At 51.4% G+C, this 22,438-nt stretch overlaps 2 protein-coding genes across 2 annotated transcripts; both read right to left on the bottom strand.

Moving 5' to 3' along the window:
* Positions 1 to 1,330: 1,330 nt before the first annotated feature.
* Positions 1,331 to 13,142, bottom strand: Klhl21 (kelch like family member 21). Its single transcript, XM_028883098.2, has 4 exons — positions 9,645 to 13,142; positions 6,415 to 6,820; positions 4,743 to 4,815; positions 1,331 to 3,874 (listed from the first exon to the last, which is right to left on the bottom strand). The coding sequence occupies exons 1-4, from the start codon at positions 10,663 to 10,665 to the stop codon at positions 3,581 to 3,583; spliced, it is 1,794 nt and encodes a 597-aa protein (XP_028738931.1). The 5' UTR covers positions 10,666 to 13,142; the 3' UTR covers positions 1,331 to 3,580.
* A 2,413-nt stretch (positions 13,143 to 15,555) lies between these two features.
* LOC119087505 lies at positions 15,556 to 22,423 on the bottom strand. Its single transcript, XM_037203357.1, has 2 exons — positions 21,756 to 22,423; positions 15,556 to 15,772 (listed from the first exon to the last, which is right to left on the bottom strand). The coding sequence occupies exons 1-2, from the start codon at positions 22,421 to 22,423 to the stop codon at positions 15,685 to 15,687; spliced, it is 756 nt and encodes a 251-aa protein (XP_037059252.1). The 3' UTR covers positions 15,556 to 15,684.
* Between the last annotated feature and the right edge of the window lie 15 nt (positions 22,424 to 22,438).

The following is a 22,438-nucleotide window of genomic DNA, read 5'->3' as shown; positions in this document are numbered from 1 at the left end:
AAGCTCACTGGGTAGGAAACATCTGCCGAATTTCTGGGGGCTGCTCTAAAGACAGCTTTCGCTCCAAGTACCCCAGTAAGAAGTACAAGACCTTTCCATGACCTAGCAGGGGAGTGACTTGATGTCCTCTTTGCCACACTGTTGGATGAGGCTGTCGCCAGTACTTCCTGGTTGGAGGAGGCATAGACCTTGATAGGAGTGTCAAATACGGACACACTGAAACACCCCACCACCCAGGCTGGGTCAGTGATGGTCACGGCCCCAGAAACTGGAGCTGGGCTTCGCCTAATCCCCTTGCTCCATGAGATGCCATATTCCCGCCTTTACACACCCGAATTCCCCTGGCTTGTCGGGAGCCTAGGAAAATGGGCTTCACTCATCACACAGCTGACTGCCTTTCATTTCCTGGCCATCAGCAGCTGAGGGAGAGGCAATGTGTGGCTGTATGCACCCCAGGTTTGCCAGTACAGGCCTCGGGCTTCAGATGTTCTGAAGGTATTAAAGGCCGCAGGGGGTGTGTGGCTCAGCGGTAAAGCACTTAGTACGGGTGAGATCCTTAGTCTATCCTCAGGGATCCTAGCCTGCTGCTTTTCCAGCCCAGGCATCGGTCTCCCCTGGGTCTGGATAGGTTCTGGGGGAGGAGAGTGATCCAGATGGAGGAAGGTTCAGGGGGGATCTCACAGCCTAATTGAAAACCCTCAAGAGCAGTGGTTCTCAACCTTCCTAATGCTGCCACCCTTTAATACAGTTCCCTCATGTTGTGGTGACCCCCCCCCACTACAAAATTATTTTTGCTGCTACTTCTTAACTGTAATTTTGCTACTGTTACGAATTGTAACACAACGATCTGGTTTCTGATGGCCTTTGCCTTTGGGAACCATGACCCACAGGCTGAGAACCAGTGTTCTAAAGGCACACCCCCCCCCCAAACCCCCTCCCTGGTCCAAGGTCCATCTTAGTGTGGGTAGGAGCTTACCATTGCACTCTATCAAATGTGTATTTCACCTGAGGTGAGAAAGGACCTGAAAGGCTCTGTGATGCTGGCTTCCTTTACCTGCTGACTAGCATTCACTCTGCTGTCCAAGTCTGCCTCCCACCACCAGTACTGGCCTCTGCACAAAGATTCTCCGAAGACAGAGCAGCAAGAAGATGAAGGCCAGCTGGGCAGTGGTAGCACACACCTTTAATCCCAGCACTTGGGAGGCAGAGGCAGGTGGATCTCTGTGAGTTCAAAGCCAGCCTAGTCTACAAAGTGAGTTCCAGGACAGCTAGAGCTACACAGTGTGACCCTGTCTGGAAAAACAAAAAATGAAAGCCATGACACCCAGCATATAGGAAACATTTTATTTCAAAAAGGGGGGGGGAGCATCCTAAAACGTTAGAATGCTGGACATAGAAGCCTATAGAGTAGACAAATAAATATACAAATCTGCCCCAGCCACTGGTGTGACTGAATGCTGGTTACCTAAGGAAGGCAACCTTCATCACATAAGTCTCTGAAGTCATAAATATAAGAAATTCCTACAGATCAGCATCAAAAACCAGGCACAGAATTTTTATAACTTAATTTTGTCCTGACATAGAAAAGCTTTATACAAAAGCTTTATACATGTGACAGGGACAATCCCATACCCAAGTAACCCAGCCTTAATCCCCGTTAGTGTAGACATGTGTCAAGTGATGGGGGTAGAGTCTAGAGCCCTTGGCAAAGGAGAAGCTGAGGGAGGGATCACAGTGAGTGTCTGCTCTGCACTGTCCTCGGTCTTACAAACCCCAATATGGGCAGTGATGCGGAAACCTGAGCAGCTCTGGAGCACAGGTGGGCAGAGGGGCCCTGTGCAAGCGTGCATTATAATGCAGTAACCACTGCAGGTCACAGGAGAGTGCAGTGATGCAGCTCTCCTCTGGGAAGCCTCCTAGCCTGTCCCTAAGAGGACTTGACAGTAGTAGCTAGTCTACAGGTGGACCGAACAATACACTTTCCGCAGCACTGAGCTTAGTTCCTGAAACACACAGGACCTCACCCTGCCATGCCAAGGCACCCCAGAGTACCAACACCTCTGGGTGGCAGCTCTTTAAGGCTCAGTGGAAGAGTTTACTAGGCCAAGAGGGAGGAGAGGCACAATTGGACAGCACCAGGAAACAAAACAAATTCTGGCTGCACACCCCACGGGAGCCCTAGGACACCAGTGGGCCTGGGCTGGGCCAGCACTGCCCCATACACTTGGTCTTTCCCAGGGCTGGGTGCCCAGCACAGCATTTTAGAAATATGGATCTCAAACTAAACAGGATGACTTCTGCAGTGCATGGCACTGAACAGGAAGTAGGTAGGTACCCTGGAAATTAAGGCAGCCTCCTCTGCCACCTGGCCAAGAAGAGGACTGTAGGTATGTGATAGGGCAGGCTCTGTTCCTAGAGCCTCACCCACCCAAGTTCACCAAAGCACCCTGAACCTTGGCTTTGTCTCCAATAAAACTGTCCTAGTGCCCTCTTCCCCAGAAAGAGGCATGCTGATACACTCCAGCAGAGAGGCCACTGGGCACCTTGAGCAGTCCCAGCTCCCAAACCCACGAAACCACTCAAAGTCAGGAAGAAATTCTGGGCTCCGCTGAGCTATGGCTCAGGTGTTCTGGTACTCATACACCTGGACCTGAGCTCTTAGGAATCCGAAGTTTTCTATACAATGGCAGGAAAATTCTAACAATGATGACCTATACATCTTCAAGTCAGACAAAGCCCCTTGTCTCTTCTCCCAACTCTCTACTTCTTTTAGAGTTCAAACTGCAAGCATTTCAAACCTAGAACCAAGCCTTGGGGCCGTCCCGCTCAGTCTCCTTTAGAAGCAGGAGTCTTTACTCCCAGGCCCAGCATCTGTCCACTCAGCCAAGTGTCAGGGAAGATTCCCGAGGAGCCACAGCAATCCAGCTTCGTGAGCTTTGGTCTCCTCCAGCCTTGCCTCTGCAGGCTTGGGACAGAACCCCAAGGAGGGCCTCCTGGCCAGGTGAGACCATGTGCTATGAAAACAGACCCCTTCAAGCTCACACTGTGGCTCAGTCCGTACTCAAGTCCTGAAAGCCTACCCTGTATGGTGAGACCTCAACAGACGTGCGAAGCTAGGTGAGCAGACACCCCTCGGACTTGCACTGGCTGCAGGGATCCTTGGTACTAGATGGAGTTTAAGCTCTCTTTTGTAGCCTTTGTCTTCCTGGGTCCCCAGTGTTCCAGGCCAGGCCACTTTCTGTAACAGGGACCCTTGCCCTCTGCTCTGGGATCAAGCAGGCCCAGGAGGGGGCTGCAAGGAGAGGCACACTGCACGGTGAGTTGGATGCTACAAGCTGGAGGTAACTTTCTGGAAGGCAGAGATACGCGATAGTGGAGAAGCCACTGATTCTTGACCACACAGGTCACCACCAGCTTCGGCCCTAGAAGCTGTGACATCGGCTCCGAATGTACAGAAGCCTTCACATGACGCGTCGAGGTGCTCCCTCAGCACCCAGGAGCCACTGCTCTTCCTGGCGGCCCATTCCTCTGTAGGTGCCTGGCCCCTTGCACCAAGGCCCTCCCTTGGGCCAGGCCTGGGCTAGTGCAGCTCGTCAGGGTTCTGCGGCAGCCTGTGGCGGCCTGCATCCATGTCATTGCTGCCACTGTTCAGCTCAAAGCCACGGCCCCCTGCTGGTGTCTGTGGCATGAACTGGCGGAAGATGCTCACGCTGCCATGCCAGAAGGTGGGCTCTGGAAGCCGCCCCACCACACTCCATGCCCGGGTCTCCGGGTCATATGCCTCCACCACGTCCGAGAGTTCAAATGTATTGTCATATCCCCCAGAGACATAGAGCTTGCCTCCCAGGACAGCCAGGCTGCCCCCGACATGTACCTGCAGGTCAAGGCAGAGGAGTGAGAGGCAGGCAACTGTGGCAAGGCAGACCTCCCTCTCTGATTGCTCTAGTAACTTCCAGGGAGCAGCCCAGCAGATCGTAACCACAGCACTGAGAACCACCCTCAGCCAGCTTTCTAGGGAGTATAAATGGGCTAAGCCAAAACCTTCCTGTTCCTCAACAGGAAAATGGGGCTTCCTATGTGGTCAGCATGGTCTCCAGGTGTGGGCCACACCCAGCATCCCGCATCGGTTCATTAGGGCAGGCTCATCTGTTCTTTCCATCTTACAGATAGCAGAAAGTATGCTGGGACAACTATCAGTGACAGCTGGGAACTGAACCTGGCCTTCCAAGCCATCACACCATCAGCAAGCAGAGATAGGAGATCCTGCCCAGACAACACCAGCAGCAATGCCCCTGTTCATGGCACACAGCACGTGTCCAATAAATGTATTCCCAAGGTCAATTCCTCAGGAAGTAGCTGGGGTAGGTAGTTCCCAGGGGCCTGTCTGAACCTACTCCCTGTAGCCACAATGGCGGCTGGTGTTCACATAAACACACCAGCTCTGGGGCCTCTGCACTGGCTCACTCTCTGTAGATAACAACTTGTCAATTCCTCACCTCCTTCTGCTCAATGGCTTAGGTAAGGGTGCAGTGACCACAAGCCTGATCTTGAGATCCTTCTTACCATCTGGACCTGGCAAGTTTCAAATGGATGAGCTTCCATTAACTGAGAACACATGGCGAGGACTAACTACAGGCCCCACCCACCATGACTGTCTCCCAGACACTCTACCTTAATGACAGTTCACCTGCAAAAGCAGGACCAGCCTGAACGCACAATCGCTGCCACGCCCGCAAATTTACCTGATTCATAGATGGGATCTTGTCCCATTCATTCTTTGTGGGGTTGTATACATCCACCTCGGCCGAGTCGTCCCTGTGCAAGGAATGGAGGGAAAGATAGCCAGTCAGACCAAAGCAGCAGAACCTCGGGTGTGAAGGGCTAGCAAGTCCTCAAAGCTGCCGACTCTTCCTGGGACTTGTATGTCATTTTTGAGACATACAAGTCTGGTGGCCCAGACTGGCTTTTTTTTAAGTTTTTTGAGACAGGGTTTCTCTGTGTAGCTTTGCACCTTTCCTGGATCTCGCACTGGTAGGCTGGCCTCGAATTCAGAGATCCTTCTGCCTCTGCCTCCCGAGTGCTGGGATTAAAGGCGTGCACCACCACCGCCCGGCTTCCAGACTGGCTTTGAACTCACCAGGTTATCCCTGCACTCTTGGCCTTCTTTCTTTTTTGCCAGCAGAGACCAAAGAGCCACACCTGGAAGGGGCTGGGCTGGACAGGGCTCCCTACCTCCTCTCTTCAAGGCTGCTACCTCCCAGGCAGAGTCAATACCTCTGCCTTTTCCAGAACCGGGGAGCGTTTGCACAGTGGGGCCCAGGGCAGCAGCTCCTTTAACCGGTCACTGGTATCCAGGCCTTAAGTGGGGCTGAAGTGGCCTCCTGTGTGGATGGCACAGAAGGGAACCACAGGCTGGACAAACCCCTCCCACTTCCAGTTGGAGGGCGAGCAATCCAAACTGACCACTGTCCAGGAGAGCCAGTAGGTGTCAGGATCCTGCCCTAGGACAGGAACGGTGTTCTCAAAGATGCTGGGCCAGCAGCCACTACAGAGGGGCTGAAGCAAGGACCTGGCACGCTTCAAAGCTGTATTTATAGCCAGCCCCTCCCCCTTCTTGAAGGCACCAGGGAGAACTAGGGACGGGCCAGGCAGTTTTATAACAGGACCCAGGCTGAGGAAGGTTCCAGGGTGTTCTCAAAGCAGACCTTCAGGTCCTGGCATTTAAAGATTACCAGGCCCCTCAGCCACTTAGATGACACACAATAACACTTGGGTTCCCTTTAGGCCTTTAGACTCCTCAGAGCTCACCCTGAAGAGCGGAGACCTCCTATTTTGGGGGCAGGGCTGGCAAAGGTCACAGTGCTGCTCAGCCAGAGAAAATGCAGGCCCAGGGCACACACACACCTTTGGGCTCCCAGATCAAAGTCCAGGACCAAAAGGAGACTGTCATTCATTCATTCACTCATTCATTCATTCATTTCCTCTCAGCCCCAGAGCTTCAAGCAGATTCCAGACCGGGGAGGCGGGAGCAGGGAATATGCATGCACATGCATACACACACACACACACACACACACACACACACACACACACACACAACAGGGAATCCATTTACCCGCCCAAATGTTTAGTAGCTAGTCAGCCAAGGCACAAAATTTGGCTATGACCACACAGGTCATCAAAACCAGTGGATGCGGCTAGTGTAGAGCTGAGACATCTATCTCTGTCTCACTCAGACACATGCATGCTATACATGTGGCTGGTAGATGCACGGGAACCCACTGGCTGACTAGCTAGGCACTGCCAAGACTCCACTACCGTTGAGGTAGCTTGATTAATTAAGGTAGCTTTCCTCATCTATGAAATGAGCAGTACAGGGATGCTGAGTCACAAACAGTGTACCCAGGGGCTCACCTGACGAAGTACATGAGTCCATTCAGAGTCACGGTCTTGGGTGCAAAGGACCAGGGTGGGAGCTGGCCACAGTCCACCAGTGACCACAGGTCAGTGTCCGGGTCATAGCATTGGATCACCATGGTTTCCTTGCCTGCCAGGGAGCCAATGGCGTAGAGCCGGCCTCGGCAGGCAGTGGTAGAGCAGTTGTCCATGGGGTAGGTCATGGGCTGTAGAGCCTCCCAGGAGTCGGTGGCATGGTCATAGCGCTCTGTGCTGTCAGCTGCCACCACATACAGTAGTCCGTCCAGGACAGAGGAACTGTGGTACTCTCGGGCCTTGAGCATGGGCGCCACCTCTGTCCACTCGTTCACACTTGAGTTGTATCTCCACACGCAGTCATACAGCCTGGAGCCATCAGAGCCGCCTGTCAGGGCACACAGAGGACAGATGGTCAGCCCACGTGCAGTGCCTCACCCGCCTGGACCTTGGGCTTCCGGATAGGCCTCTCCCTGCAGAGGAATTAGCCTCCCTCCCGTCACCCAAAACACATCTGTCTTCTGCTGGCCTCGTCACGCTGTCACTGTCACTGAGGCAGTGCACAGGCCCACTAATCGCTGCCATCAAGGTCAAAGGATGCTGATCCCAACAGTCTAGACTGGGGACACAGCTAAGCTGGCTGAGCGCTTACCGTAGCATGCAGGGACCTTGGGCTTGCTCTCCAGAGAGCAACACACCCGTAATCCCAGCACTCAGCGGTTCGAGTTGCTCTGGGCTATGAGACCCCGTCTCAAGAAACAAAAGGGTAGACAGCACTGGCTGCTCTTTCAGAGGACCTGGGTTCAATTCCCAGCACCCACGTGGCAGCTCACAGCCATCCATGACTTCAATCCTAGGGCATCTGATGCCTTGGCACCAGGTATAAACATGGTGCAGACTACATTCAGGCAAAACACTCATACACTAAAAAACAAAACAAAACTGGGCAGTGAACCGGATGGTGGCGGTGGCGGTGGCGGTGGCGGCAGCAGCGCACGCCTTTAACCTCAGTACTCGGGAGGCAGAGCCAGGCAGATTCTCTGTGAGTTTGAGGCCAGCCTGGTCTACAGAGCGAGATCCAGGACAGGCACCAAAACCATAGAGAGAAACCCTGTCTCTAAGAAAAAACAAAACAAAACAAAACGAAACCACCTGCCCTCCCCCCCTCCCCCAACAAAAACCAAAAAAACAAAACCTGGGCGGTGGCACTGTACACCTTCAATCCAAGCACTCAGGAGGCAGAGGCAGGCAAATCTCTGAGGTCCAGGCCAGTCTGGTCCAGGATGGCCAGGGATAGACAGAGAAACCCTGTCTCGAAAAACCAAAAATAAAATAATAAAAAAAAAAATAAAGCCAGGCAGTGGTGGCGCACGCCCTTAATCCCAGCACTCTGGAGGCAGAAGCAGGTGGATCTCTGTGAGTTTGATACCAGCCTGGTCTACAGAGCGAGTTCCAGGACAGGCACCAAAGCTATACAGAGAAACCCTGTCTCAAAAATCCAGAAAAAAAGACACCCCCCCCCAAAAAAAAAAACACCACCACACACACAGCCTTAGTTTTTTTTCTCACCCAAATTCATCACAACTAACTCAGACCATCCAGTCTCAGGTCTGGGCAGCTCTTCTGAGTAGATAGATACTAAACATGAGATTTGGCCACCAAATTCCAGACTTCCTGGACACTTTCAAACCTAGATTGTGCCAGAACAAGATGAGAAGAAACCCACACTGTCACCCAAGAGACCTAACACAGCAGGCCACCCTGTCATACACCTCTGGGGTTCTAGTTGACCTTAGTGGCGGGCACAGGGGAATGTTTCACTTGAAACACTTAGCAAGCTACACAGTGTAGGACACTGATTTTCTGTGTGTCAACAAGTCTTTAAAAAAAAAAAGTAATAGTGTCAAGTAGGTCTAAGATCATGAAACCCTCATGGTGTCACAAGACTCCAGGAATCCTGGGGGCTGTGCCCTTGGCTTTCCTGCCTGGTGCCCTAAACAGGGCAGAGACAGTCTGTCTGTCTCTCAGCCCAAAGCTTTTTGGGGGAAGAGTCTGAGGCACCTTTTACAGGGACGTCGTAAAGCAGCTGAAGCAGCTTCCTGACTCCTCAGGAAAACCCCCCACCAGCAGCTGAAGGGAATGGCGGAGCCACCTGCCTCCACCCTGTCAGCTGTTCAGCTGTGACACTTATCCAAGGGCGAGTCTGGCGAGTCTGGGAAGGCCTCTCTGCTCAGAGTCACCAGCCAGACTTCAGAGGAGATGGGGGCAGGGTGGCAAGGGCGGAGCCCTAAACAACACAGAGTCAGCCTCAGGCTGTTAGAGGGTTAGATTCCAGCGGGGGCTGGCAGAGGGTTGATTCTGAGGCCAGAGCTGAGGCTGTCCCTGAGACAGGATTTGTCCCATCTGCTCAGAGACCCACAGGAAGATCAGAGTGGGCTTTGTGTGGAATGTGGAACACAGCCCTGTGACGGCCCAGCCTCATGCCTGCCGGCCTGATAATGATAAGGGGCAGAGGCCCCAGTGGTCTGTCTTTATATAGCAGTTCCAGAGGCCATTCCGTTGGCCTGAAGAAGGAGGCAGCCTCAGTGTGACCAGGATTCATCCTTAGTGAAAAACGTGGGAGAAGCCCTGCACTGAGGCAGGCTGGGGCCCGCCTACGGTGACTCGGCAGTGTTTTGGGGTTTCAGCCAAGTAACTGGAAGAAAATCTCTCAACATGTGACCATGTTTACAGTCGTAGACTAGTGCAGCCTAAACACCATGTGATCCACAGTGCACCGCCTAGGTGCAGGCTCTAAGAAACCTTGTCACTGGTCACAAAGCCAGTGAGTCAGGAGGCCCCTGTGGCTTAGCAGGGAGGGAGAAATGCCCCTGCTTTGGGGAGGGAGAGATGTCTCACCAGGCGCCAGCCTGCAGCCTGTCCCCGCATTCCTTGGGGATTAAAAGAAAGCACCCATTGTGCCAGGTCAATGCCCGGTCTCTTCCAACCCAAAAGGGGGAGGCACCTCCGGGGCAAGGAGTTGGCTAAGGAAGGCAGGCTGTACCACGTAGGGCACAGAGATCCACAAAGCAGCTATGTCTCTGCCCGCACAGGGGGCTCTTCTGGCTTGAAAGCAAATGGAAAAACTAACGAAGTCCCCGCTAAGGGCTAGGTCTGGCCCCAGGATTCCAGGTCTTGAGTGTGTCTTTTGGAAAGCCCCCCAGCACACTCACCCGTCACGTAGATGTCGTTACCCAGAGCCACGATACTGTAGCCCCCACCTAAGTGGTCGGGGAACTCGGCCAGGTAGCGCCACTGGCCCGTCTGCGGATTGTAGCAGTCGACGGTGACCAACTCGTCGCAGTCCTGGTCGCAACCTCCCACCAGCACCAGGATCTCGGCTAGGCCGGTGGACGGGCGCGGACGCATACGGGGGCAGGGCCCGCGGTCGTGCCGGTCGTAGCGTGCCGCCTGGAAGTCGCGGGCCTCGCGCAGCAGGCGCAGACAAGGCGGGCAGCGCGCCACCAGCGGCTCGGCCTCCACGTGTGCCAGCAGGTAGAAGCGGCGCACGAAGGGAAGGCGCACGGCCTCCAGCAGCTGCGGCCAGTGCGCGGCGCGGCGCGGCGGGTCCGCGCGGACCCAGCGCAGCGCCAGCTGGTAGGCCGCCTCCTCCTTGGGCACGCACAGCCCGTCGTCGCGCAGGTAGCGCAGCAGGCGGGCCAGCGGCAGCCTCTCCAGCTGCTCGGCGCCCAGCTCGCCCACGTGGCGCAGGATGAAGCGCTGCGCCGCGCTAGCCAGCCCCGAGCAGCTGAAGGCCTCGGCAAAGTCCTGCATGTCCAGGCAGTTGGCCAGGTCGAGCTGCTGCTGCAGAAAGGCGCCGCACGCCTCCTTCACGGCGGGGAACTGCAGCAGGTCCGCGGCGCGCAGCAGCGGCTCGGCGTTGTCGCCGCTCACGGCCACTCGGCCGGTGTAGCTGAAGTCCAGGAGCAGCTGCAGCATGTCGGGCGGCACCCCGTGCAAGCGCACGCGCTCGGCGCGGCTCTCGCGCAGCTGGCCCGCGAACATGGCGCGGAAGTAGGGACTAGCGGCCGCTAACACGGCACGGTGCGCGGGGAAGTCGCGGCCACCCGCTGCCTCCAGGGTCACGTCCAGAAACTTGCGCTCGGCGCGCAGCTGACTCAAGCCGCGCAACAGGCTCAGGGCGTGCGCGGGATCGGAGAAGGGCAGCACCGCCAAAGGCGCCGGCCGCTCCATGACGCGGGACTGCGGGCACAGGGACGCCCCGGCGCTCCCGGCACCGCCTCTATAAATACGCAGGCCAGCCGCGGCCTCCGTAGGCGGGGCCTGTCGGGGCGGAGCGGCACATGCCACGCCCACTTAACCCATTTGTCCCCAGGGCTGCAGGCTGAGTCACCCACCGGCCTACGCCAGCTCCCTCTCCGCCCTTCCGGGGTTTCTAACCACCTCCGCTGACGCTCAGCTGGGAACAGCGGGTGACAAGTGCGGCCTCCTAGGTGTGCTAACCACCCTCCAGCCCAGTGGTTTGCAGAGCGAGGCCTGGAGAGTCGAGCTCGGCGCCCGAATCCGCAGTCACTCCTTTGGTTCCAGATTCCGTATTGTGCCCCTGGGAACCTCAGGACATCTGGGTACGATGACCCTGTTTTAGTTTCTTTGGCTCCAGGGGAAGCTCCTTAATCCCGTCAGATTTCAAAAGTAGTATTTCGCACAATCCAGCACCAAAGCAGAACAAGTCTAAGGGTTTCCTGTTTTTTTTTTTTTTTTTTTTGGCGCGTTTAAGAGAAACCAGGCCAGATTCCAAGAAGGCGCTCCACTGTGTTCATGCCGGAGTTCAAAGCGCATCAGCAGTCAAGTTTAGTCAGCTTAGAAGTAGTTTTACTTTCCGAGTCAGACTCCTTCAGGCTACCCACAAGGTGTAGGAGCAGGTCTGCTAGGAGCGCCCAGGCTCTCAGCCCTCCGGGTGGCCCAATGGCTCACGGTCTGTCAGGGGAGTGCCTTAAAAAGCTGGCGAAGGAGGCCTTTGGCAGTCGCAGTTCGAATGGTGATGCAATGGGGGTAGGATGGATAGATGGAAACGCCACTCTGGGAAAGGGAGCCTACACTTGGAGACATGGGAGGTTTGCTTTGCTTGGTTTCAGGGAAGTGTGGTGAAAGAAACATCAGGGGTTTGCTAGCTAACTGTCCCCTACCTCCTTTCTGAAAGCATTCCAGCCTCAGGCCCTGCCCATGGCGCCCTAGGGGAGGCCAAGCACCCTGAAGTCAGTCCTTTGTGATCCTTGAGCTGCTAGGTTGACAGCCTTGGCAGGGGACATTTTGTTTTATTCCATTTCTAAAACCTTTCAGGCTTCCTCTTCCACTCAGGAACCTCACCTCCTTTTCCTCCGAGAATGCATCTGCTCTAAATTTCAAGGTCAGCATGGTAAACAGATTCTAAGGACGAAAACATGCAGGTACCCAGGCAACCGCCTGTTGCCCATAGAAGGACTGTTCACACAGCTATTAAAGGCAGTGCAGCATTCCTGCGCCCAGGAGCCTAGCCAATAGCTTACAAACACAGGCCTTCCGACAGTCTGAGGAGCCAGGAAGTGGGATGCTGGCAGAGGGAAGTACTGCAACCCCTTGGAGTCGGCACATGCTATAGTTCAGGACTGAGCGTGGATTTTCTGTCAGAGATGGAACCCAGGCTCTCAGACACTCAAGGAAGGCACTTTATCATCGGAGATCTCCTCCTCTGCTCCCCACACTCCTAATATCAAAGGGCTAGCCTGCTTATGTACCCTTGAAGAATGATCCTGTACTGACATGGGAAGATGTGCAAGTGTGCATGCTAGTTCTGTCCAGTCAGATCACACATAGTGGGATCTAATTATACAAACTGAGGCTTCTCTGTTCTTGGAGTTTCTCAGGTTTGGGCTTAATTTATTATATAGCTATATTAGCAACCCTAGATTTCAGTTCCATTTTGAACTTTTGTGTGTGTTGGATGTGTGTTCATTCATGTGCCACAGTGCTTGTGTACATCAGAGGACACTGGCCTCAGGTGCTGACCCTTGACTTTACCTTTTCTTTGAGTCAGGGTCTCATGATGTAATCTGGCTGGCTTAGAACTCAGAGATCCACCTCTGCCTCCTGAGTGCCTGGAATGAAGGTGTGTGCCACCACTGCTGGCCTCCCACCTTGCTAAAGACAGGGTCTGTTATTTTTTCACCATAGAAACCAGATAGGTGGGCTCTAAACCTGCCAGGATTCTCCTGCCTCCACCTCTCACCCCCAGGTAAGCGGGCTGTGGTTACAGTGGCTTCTACTAATCAGCTTTTACGTGGATTCTGATAATTTAACCTTAGGTCCCCATTCTTACTGGACAATCACTTTTACCTACTGAGCCACCTTCTCTGTTCTGTTTTTAGGGATTTTGAGACGTGTAGTCTAGGCTGGAACTCACTATGCAGTCCAGGTTGGCCTAGAACTGGTGATCTGCCTTGGCTTTCCCAGAGCTGTGATTGTAGACATGTGTCACCAGGCCCATTCTGTATTCTTTAAGATGTAGGTTATTTTTGTTAGAGAAAGGAAATGCAGGCAAGCAAACACAAGACCTGGGTAGGGGATATAGCTCAGTGGCAGAGCAGTCACTTAGCGTATTTGAGGCTCTAGGTTTAACTCTTGGTACCACACAAACAAAAATAAATAAGTGATAATAATAATTAAGCTAGGCCATGCCCTTTTCTTGTTTGTTTGCTTTTTTCGAGACAGGGTTTCTCTGTGTAGTTTTGGTGCTTGTCCTAGATCTCGATCAGTAGTGCAGGCTGGCCTCAAACTCACAGAGATCCACCTGGCTCTGCCTCCTGAGTGCCACCACCACCCGGCCTGCATCAGGCCTTTAATCCCAACACCCAGGAGGCAGAAGCAGGTAGATCTCTGTGAGTTTCAGGTCAATCTGGTCCAGGCCATCCTGGACCACCAGCCCCAAAATCATGATACGGAGACCCATCATCAATTATGAATGTTCCACCTTACCTTAGGCTTGTCTCTAGCTAGCTTTTTTTTTTTTTAAACTTAAATTAACCCATTTTTATTCATCTACATGCTGCCCCGAGACATCTATGTACTGTCCATCCTCTTTCCTGCTTCCTCCATGTCTGTCTGGCCCCTGTCTGGCTCCCCTTTTCTCTCTGCCCTTCAGTCCCACCTGTCCCTCTTCTGCCTAGCTACTGGGCATTCAGCTTTTTTTTTTTTTTTCTTCTTCTTCTTTTATCAAGACAGAGTTTCTCTGCTGTAGCCCTGGCCGTCCTGGAATTAGCTGGCCTTGAACTCAGAGATCTGCCTGCCTCTTCCTCCAGAGTGTTGGGATTAAAGGCTTGCACCACCACACCACTGCTTTTTATTAGACCAATCAGATGCCTTAGGCAGGCAAGGTGAAAGAGTAACACATATTTACATAGTTAAACAATTATTCTGCAACAAATGAATATAACACATCTTTATTTAGTTAAACAAATATTCTATTCCACAACAATCTATATAGCTAGTTCCACAACAGGTAAGGTTACAATGAGACCTTGTCACAAAAAAATTAATTACATCCCATTACTAATTTCTTTGCCCACAAGCCTTGCTCCTGGTTCTTGAGTCGCTGTCTGTTATGGGTAAGTGCAGTATCACCCCTGTCAGAAGTTTCCCTTTACAGAAAATGGAGAGTATCACAGAAAACCACAACTGGACACAACACAAAGATCAGCCAGCCCAATGGTACATCTACATCACAGCTGGGGAGCATCCTAGAAGAAGGGGCAGAAAGATTTTATGAGCCAGCACACCAGGAAGTCAGCTGTCAAACAGTGTCTCCTAGGAACAGCTACATCAACAGGCCTGGATCAATGGCAACATCCGTGGACATGCTAATATGGAAAGGGGAAATTTCATGGGGTCTTACCCCTAGACAATACAGGAATTGATGGTGGCTTAGAATTAGTCCTTCCCAGCAGTGCCATGGTGGCACATGCCTTTAATCCCAGCATTCTGGAGGCAGAGGCAGGCAGATCTCTGAGTCTGAGATCAGCCTGATCTGCAGAGCTTGAGTTCCAGGACAGCCAAGGCTACACATGGAAACTCAGAAAAATTAAAAAAAAAAAAAAAAAAAAAAAAGAATTAGTTCTTCCCAGGGATGGAGAGGTAGCTCAGAGGTTAAGAGCACTGCTTGCTCTTCCAAAGGTCCTGAGTTCAATTCCCAGCAACCACACGGTGGCTCACAACCATCTATAATGAGATCTGGTGCCCTCTTCTGGCCTGCAGAGATACATGCAGACAGAACACTGTATACTTAATAAATAAATAAATCATTAAAAAAAAAAAAGTGTTCAATCCTGAAACCATATACACACAATCAACAAAAGGAAACTCAGCAGGTTATATTCATATATTTTTGTATGCAGGTGCACACACCCACACACCAATAATAACCAAGGAAGAAGAGACTATCAATTTGAGAGTAAGGGGGAGACACAGAGGGAGTTAGAGGGGAACATGGGAGGATCTGGAGGGAGGAAAGGGAAAGGGAGAAGTAATATAATTATACTTTCATTAACAGTGTATAAAGAGCCGGGCGGTGGTGGCGCACGCCTTTAATCCCAGCACTCGGGAGGCAGAGGCAGGCGGATCTCTGTGAGTTCGAGGCCAGCCTGGACTACCAAGTGAGTTCCAGGAACGGAGCAAAGCTACACAAGAGAAACCCTGTCTCGAAAAACCAAAACAAAAATAAATAAATAATTAATAATAATAATAATAATTAAAATGGTCATTTCTTTTTTTTTTTTTAAGGTTTATTTATTTATTATGTATACAGTGTTCTACCTGCACATATTCCTGCAGGCCAGAAGAGGGCACCAGATCTCATTGCAGGTGGTTGTGAGCCACCATGTCGTTGCTGAGAATTGAACTCAGGACCTTTGGAAGAGTAAGCAGTGCTCTTAACCTCTGAGCCATCTCTCCAGCCCTAAAATGGTAATTTCTTAAAATTTTGTTATTAAACTGGGCAGTGGTGGTGCACGCCTGTAATCCCAGCACTCGGGAGGCAGAGGCAGGTGGATCTCTGTGAGTTCAAGACCATCCTGGTCTACAGAGCTAGTCCAGGACAGGCTCCAAAGCTACAGAGAAACCCTGTCTCGAAAAACCTTAAAAAAAAAATTGTTATTAGATATGTACAATTGTGTTAACTATACAGGACCTTTTCATTTTTGTTTACATTTTTATCAAACTTACTCATTTGACATGTTTTGCCTTCACCACGTCTGTCTGTGCACCATGGACTTGCTTGGTGCCTGAGGTGCTCAGATGAGAATGTGAGATCCTAGAACCAGAGTTACAGATGGCTGTGAGCCACCCTGTGGGTGGTGCTGGGAACTGAACCTGGGTCCTTTGAAAGAACAGGCATGCTCCTAACTGCCCAGCCAGCTCTCCACCCACACCTGAGTTCTGAGTCCAGCCTGGGCTACATAGTGAGACCTTGTCTCAAAAACAACACAAACCCTTGTGACTTGTCTTCACTGGCCTCCAGGCCTTACATTTAGCTGGACAGCATCCTAACTGAGCTCCACCCACAGCCCTTTCCTTTTCTGGCAGGAAGGAAAGTCACTAAGTTGCTCAGGTTGGCCTAGAACTTGTATACTTCCAATTTTTGATGGTCAAGTAGTTGATATTATAGGCATCAGCCATTACTACTGGCTGAAGCTAACATTCTTCTCAAGATTTTTAGGTCTGCTGTTTTTTTGTTTTTTGTTTTGGTTTTTCGAGACAGGGTTTCTCTGTGTAGCTTTGGTGCCTGTCCTGGATCTCACTCTGTAGACCAGGCTGGCCTTGAACTCACAGAGATTCACCTGCCTCTGCCTCCCGAGTGTTGGGATTAAAGGCGTCACCACCACCTGGCTTTGTTTTTTTTTGTTTTTGTTTTTGAGATAGGCCTTTTCTGTGTAACAAGCCTGGCTGTCCTGGAATTAGCTTTGTAGACCAAGCTGACCTCACGGTGCTCCACCACTGCCTGGCTTAGATCTGTTTTTAAAATTATTAACAGTTTAGGGGCTGGAGAGATGGCTCTGGAGATAAGAGCACAGGTTCTTCAGAGGACCCACATGATGGTTCCCAACTGCCTGTAACTCCAATCCTAGGGGATCTGATGTCCTTTTCAGACCTTTGAGGGTATAGGCAAACGCACGGTACATATAAATACATACATGCAAGCAAAACAGTCATACATGCCGGGCGGTGGTGGCGCATGCCTTTAATCCCAGCACTCGGGAGGCAGAGCCAGGAGGATATCTGAGTTCGAGGCCAGCCTGGGCTACAGAATGAGTTCCAGGACAGGCTCCAAAGCTACACAGAAAAACCAAACCAAACAAACAAAACAAAAAAGTGATACATACCAAATACTAAATAAATCTAAAATTTTTAAAATAAAAAAAATTATGACACCCTCAACTCTACAGGCAGTCATTTGAGACCATCCAAGTCAGTGTAGGGATGCAGTGAGACTAGAAGGCCCAAATGTAGACCTATCAGCTGTGTATGCAATTCTGAATGGCTCACTGACCCAGGCATGCTAGCTCGTTCCTCCTCCTTCTTGGGAGTCTCAAAGGTTCAACATGGCAAGGTGGGACATTCACTCTGTGCAGCACAACAATGGCATCACACAGTGAGATTGAATCTGAGGAAGTGCTGGGTTGTACTAAGGTGACTTAGACCCCCTAGTCATCCAGCACCTGGTGTGTTGCAGGCTCCTGTTTGGAGAGAAAGGTGTTAACTATCACATAAGCAGGAGTTTAGACATTTTAAAATCATGAAAATTCTAGTTCATCTAGAATAAAATAAAAGATAATAAAATTAAAAAATACAGGGTTGAGACTATATATAGTTCAGTGGTTGGAACGGTTTGGCATGCATGGGCCCTGGGTTCAATTCCTAGTACTAGGGGAAATTATAAAAACAGTCTGTCCAGACTGCTGCTGCCTTTTTCTTTTTCTCTCTTTCTTTTATTTTTTTTAAGACATGGTCTATGTGGCCCTGGCCACCTAGAACTTGCTATGTAGAACAGGCTGGCTTTTGAATTCATAGAGATCTTGCCTGCCTCTGCCTCTCAAATGCTGAGATTGAAGGCCTGTGTCACAACGACCGGCCCAAGTAACTTGGCTGTGATAAGGTAGTGGATGAGATGTGATTTAACAGCGGTGCTATCTAAAGAAAACCAAAACAAAATAAAACAAAGAACCTAGCCAGCCAGCCAGCCAGCCAGCCAAACACTGGGCCTGTGAGGTAGCTCAGTGTAAAGATATTTGTTCCCAAGCCTGATGACCTGAGTTTAATCCTTGGAAGAGACACTGTGGAAGGAGAGAATCAACCCTCCAAGTCCTCTGTCCCCACCCCTACCATGACCCTCAAGCCCACCTACACTAAGAAGTACAAAGTACAATCAAACTTAAAAACTACTTGCACAGGCTGTGGTGGCACAGCCTGTAACTGGCATTCGGGAGTCTAAATCAAGAAGATTCTGAGTTTGAGGCAGGTTGGGTTCTATAGCAAAAGTGCCCCCCTCACCCCTCCCCAATCACTCACCCATTCACATATTCCAAACTCTCCGTTCAGGGCAACCTGCTTGCCTGGCAATCCCTGGTTAAAAGAAAAACAAACCACTCCATTTTGGTGTTTGAATTCTAATTTTAGATAGGCAAGAAGTAACCTGGGTCATTGTGAAAACTGTTATCTTTTTTGTCTCAAATGTTTATTTTTTGAAAAAGGGTCTTAGCTGGGCGGTGTGGCACACGCCTTTAATCCCAGCACTCAGTAGGCAGAGGAAGGCGGACCTCTGTGAGTTGAGGCCAGCCTGGTTTACAGAGTGAGTTCCACGACAATCGAGGCTACACAGAGAAACTCTGTCTTGAAAACCAAAAAAGAAAAAGAAAGAAAGAAAAGAAAGAGGGTCTCCTTATTCAGTCCTGCTTGGTTTGGAGGTAGACCAGGCTGGCCTCAAACTCACAGAGATCCACTTGCCTCTGCCTCCTGAGTGCTGGGATTAAAGGTGTGCGCCACTACCGCCCAGCTCTTTTTTTTTTTTTTTAAAGGGCTGGAGAGACTGCTAAGTGGTTAAGAGCACTGGCTCCTCTCTCAGAAACCAGGTTTGTCTCCCAGCACCCACACGGCAGCTCACAACCTTTCGTTACTCCAGTTTCTGGGGATCCAGGAGCACCAAGCACACGTGGCGCACAGAAACAGAGACACAATTCTTGTGAATACACATAAAGTTAATTTTGTTTTCCTACATGTGCATACTGGTGTGGGTTCGAGGAGGCCAGAAGAGAATGGCAGAGTCCCCGGAGCTGGAATTACAGGTGCCGGTCACCTCTCCAACTTTTCTTATCTCTGTAGTCTGCCAGTACCAGCCTAACGTAAGGAACTGACTTGATTTCTCTATGCCTGTGCACCAGCTGATGAGGCCGTGTGCAAAGTACTGACTGTAAATTATTCAGACATTCTCCTCCTATAACCCAGGTACTACAAGCTAAAGAAAGTGTGATCTGATGAGTCTACACCTACATCTACACACACTCTTTCTCTCCTGAGCAGGATGGGCAGGAGGATTCCTAAAAATATACTTTAGCTGGAGCAAGTGCAGTGCCATCAGAGAACCACTATGGGCAGAACAAGCCTCTGGTAAAATTTACACCCACACTCCAATCGCACAGTAAAACGGAGCAGAGAGTGTTCCCCCAAGCGAAGGTATTGGAGCAGTGAGATCTAGGTAGGTGAGGCTATACTTGGAAACAAAATTAAAATAACCACATCCTCAAATGACTGGGAAACCCGGGTATTCCTAGTATTTGAACTTGTCACAGCCTGGGCTAGTGTTGGGTCTCTTCCCCCCTTTCCTGAGCACTTACAATTGTCTGAGAATTAGCATTCAGCAAGCCGACATGCGCCCCACAGTGGAAAACAAGAACGGTGACTCATGGATCTGGATACATGACTAACATTGCTACTCAAGGAGCTCTAGGTCCTCTCGCCCATGGGAGCCACGAGTGGTAGTACAGTTTACCTGAAAACAGGCAGGCATGGCAGAAAGCAGACTGTTTCCAGAGAGAATTAGCCTCTGCCACAGGGGCAGTTTGGGTCAGAACACTTAAAATTTAGGGAACCGAGATGCAGCTCAGCAGCTGAGAGCCCTTGCTTGGCAGACAGAGGACCAGGGTTAGGTTCCCAGCAACCGCACCCTCTCCTGACCTCCAAAGGCACTGCACGCATATGGTGCAGATGTCCATGTAAGCAGGAAAACACCTATAAAAGTAAATTTAAAAGATTTAAAATATCTTCAGTTACATGTATGTACCTGGGTGTGTGTGGCTAAGTACATTGAATGCAAATACCAGGGAAGGCCAGAGGCTCTGAACTTCTCCAGAGGGGGAGGCACAATTGTGAGCCACTTGATGGGGTGCTGGGGACAGCATGAAGCCCACCTAATCACGGAGCCATCTCTTCAGCCTCCTAAAGAGTTTAGTCTTGTGTGTGTGTGTGTGTGTGTGTGTGTGTACACATGTATGTAGATATTCATGGTTGTGGACGTCAGAGTTGTAAGCTTCCTGCCTCAGGTCCTTACTCTTGACCACTCAGCCCTTCTTCCAGCCCCTAGGATGTATGTACGGCTTTGAAAAAATTTAAGCAGTTTTTAGGCATGAACATAGGATTTTATTTCACGAATATTGGGAAAGTACCAAGGACCTATATCCCGAGCTAGAGACCAGGGTTTTGAGACAGCATTTTGCTCTGTAATTCAGGTTGCCCTGGAACTAGGGAAATTCTCCTGCCTCAGACTTCTCAGTGCTAGTACTTGGGTGAGCCACTATGACAGGCTGAGAATCATTTATCCACTTATTTTTAAGCAATGTTAGGGAATAATCCAGGGCTTTCTGCATGCTAGAACTGCCATGGAATAGACAACTTCCTGTTTGTTTTCCTTGAGGGAGGGTATTAAGACAGCCTCAGTATGTATGTAGTCCAAGCTGTCTCAGAACTCCTGACTTGTCTCCATTCTCCCGGCTCAGCTTCCCTAATGCTGGGATTATAGCCATGAGCAACCACGACTGGCCTTCACTAATTTTTTTCTTAACCTTTATGTTATTGTATGTATAGGAGTATTTTGCTTGCACGTCTATTTGTGCATCATGTTCATGTCTGGTGTCCAGAGAGGTCAAAAGAGTACACAGGACCTATTGGAATTGGAGTTACAGGTGGTTGTCTCGAGACAGGGTTTCCCTAAACTGTTCAGGTCAACCTTAGGATCTCTCTGTAACCTACGAGGGGTTGGAACTTTAAGCAATCCTGCCTCAGCCTCCCGAGTGTGGAACTGCAGACACTGTACAGGAAAAACTAAGTCACATCAGGTGAGTCTGACCATGGACAAAACTAGTCAATCTCCAGACATTTCTCTGGACACAGATTATGTAACATCTTAATTCTTTATCTACTTGCTTTTGACCACTCTGAAGGAAGTTATTAATGAGGTCCTACAGGCTAAGGCCACATTTTCACTGTAGTAATTTCTTCTGTGCCTTACTTCAATGTATCACTTCTGGGGAGCCCTCAAGAGGGCTTCAATATCGCAGAAATCACCAAACAACAACAGTAAACTACCTTTATTGAGTGAGTCACTGTGGTAGTTTATTTAGGTTTAGAGAACGAGGCTGGTTTCTGAGATGAACTCCGTTTTTGTTAGGGTCTCATGCTGCTCAGGGTGGCCTCCCTGAGTTATGTAGTAACTCCTTTCCTTCCTTCCTTCCCCCTCCTCCCTCCCTTACTCACAAAGTCTCAGTCCGCAGCCCTGACTGGCCAGCAATTCACTGTGTAGACCAGGCTGGCCTCAAGTCCCGCGGGCTCCTGCCTGCTGGGATAATGGGTTACCACACCTGGCTCAACCTATTCTCTTAGTCACTGTTTACATAAAAATTGGCTTAACCTCGGAAACAGCAATCATCGCTGATAGAGCTGCTCACAGGCTCTCAATCCCGTCTTTCTCATTCGAATTTAAAATTTTCCGTCGCTCTTTTGACAGCTTTTAAAGCTACCGAGTACTTGACTGAACAACGTGTATTTTGCATGTGTACGTTTTCCCTTCTAAGTGACCACTAACGTTAAACTGACAGTAACAGCCTTACGGCGATGTCGCCCAGGCACTCCACTCAGCGTTCCGGGTCCGTCTTCCACACCCACGGGAGACCCTGCCCGGTCTCCGTGCCCTGCCCACTCACCCAGCAGCACGGCCCCCGGAGTCCCCGTGGGCACCACGCACTCACGCGTTTACACCGCCCCCGCCGCCTCTCGGATCCCAGGAAAAGCGTCTAACTCCGGAGGCGAAGCCTTTCCCGTCGCCGCAGCCCTGAGGACAGCGAGGAGGAAAACAAAAACCCGGCGCGCGCGTGGCGGCGCGACGCGGCGCCGGCCCGGAGTTCGGGTCCATCTTAAGCGGCTCGCACCGGGTGCCCACAAGTGACCCCTCCAGGCCTGACGCCGCGGTCGCCCGGAACCTCCAGCTGAACGCCCGCGGCCACGAAAACAAGTGCGCTCCGCCCCCGCAGACGTCAGCGGCCCGCCCCCATCCCGCCTGAGCCGCCGGGACACCCCCGCCCCACAAAGGCCCAAGCCCAGGCCCCACGGGAGAAAGCGGAGCTCGGGCCACCGCCCTCCGAGACCCAGGCCGCCGCTCGACCCCGCCCCCGCGCAGCCCGCGGCCTGCCGCCCCTCCCCCACCAGCCGGGAGGTGGGAGCCCCCGCACCTCCCCCGCTCCTGGGGCCTCGGGAGTCCTGTCAGCGCCGCCCCGCACTCGGCCGCTGCCGCAGAGCCTCTTGGGAGTTGGAGTTCTGAGACAGCCTCTACGCACCGTAGCGCCGCTCTAGGGACTACGATTCCCACAATGCCGCGCGCCGCGCGCGCCACACCCCCACATTGACGAAGTCCAGCCATCCCGGACTACAGTTC

Source organism: Peromyscus leucopus, chromosome 2 (assembly GCF_004664715.2).
Source record: "Peromyscus leucopus breed LL Stock chromosome 2, UCI_PerLeu_2.1, whole genome shotgun sequence".
Classification (NCBI taxonomy): domain Eukaryota; kingdom Metazoa; phylum Chordata; class Mammalia; order Rodentia; family Cricetidae; genus Peromyscus; species Peromyscus leucopus.
The sequence above is the reverse complement of the archived record's forward strand: the minus strand, read 5'-3'. Positions and strand labels throughout refer to the sequence as shown.

Bases quoted from the DNA above. Each gene is read 5' to 3' on its own strand.
- LOC119087505 (XM_037203357.1), bottom strand. From the start codon at position 22,423: ATGGCTGGACTTCGTCAATGTGGGGGTGTGGCGCGCGCGGCGCGCGGC. The intron at 15,773-21,755 runs GTGAGTGCGTGG...CTCTGGTTCTAG, and splicing joins GGCGGGGGCGGTGTAAACGC to GATCTCACATTCTCATCTGA.
- Klhl21 (XM_028883098.2), bottom strand. From the start codon at position 10,665: ATGGAGCGGCCGGCGCCTTTGGCGGTGCTGCCCTTCTCCGATCCCGCG. The intron at 6,821-9,644 runs GTGAGTGTGCTG...GTGCCCTGACAG, and splicing joins TAACGACATCTACGTGACGG to GCGGCTCTGATGGCTCCAGG. The intron at 3,875-4,742 runs GTAAATTTGCGG...CTTGACCTGCAG, and splicing joins AGATCCCATCTATGAATCAG to GTACATGTCGGGGGCAGCCT.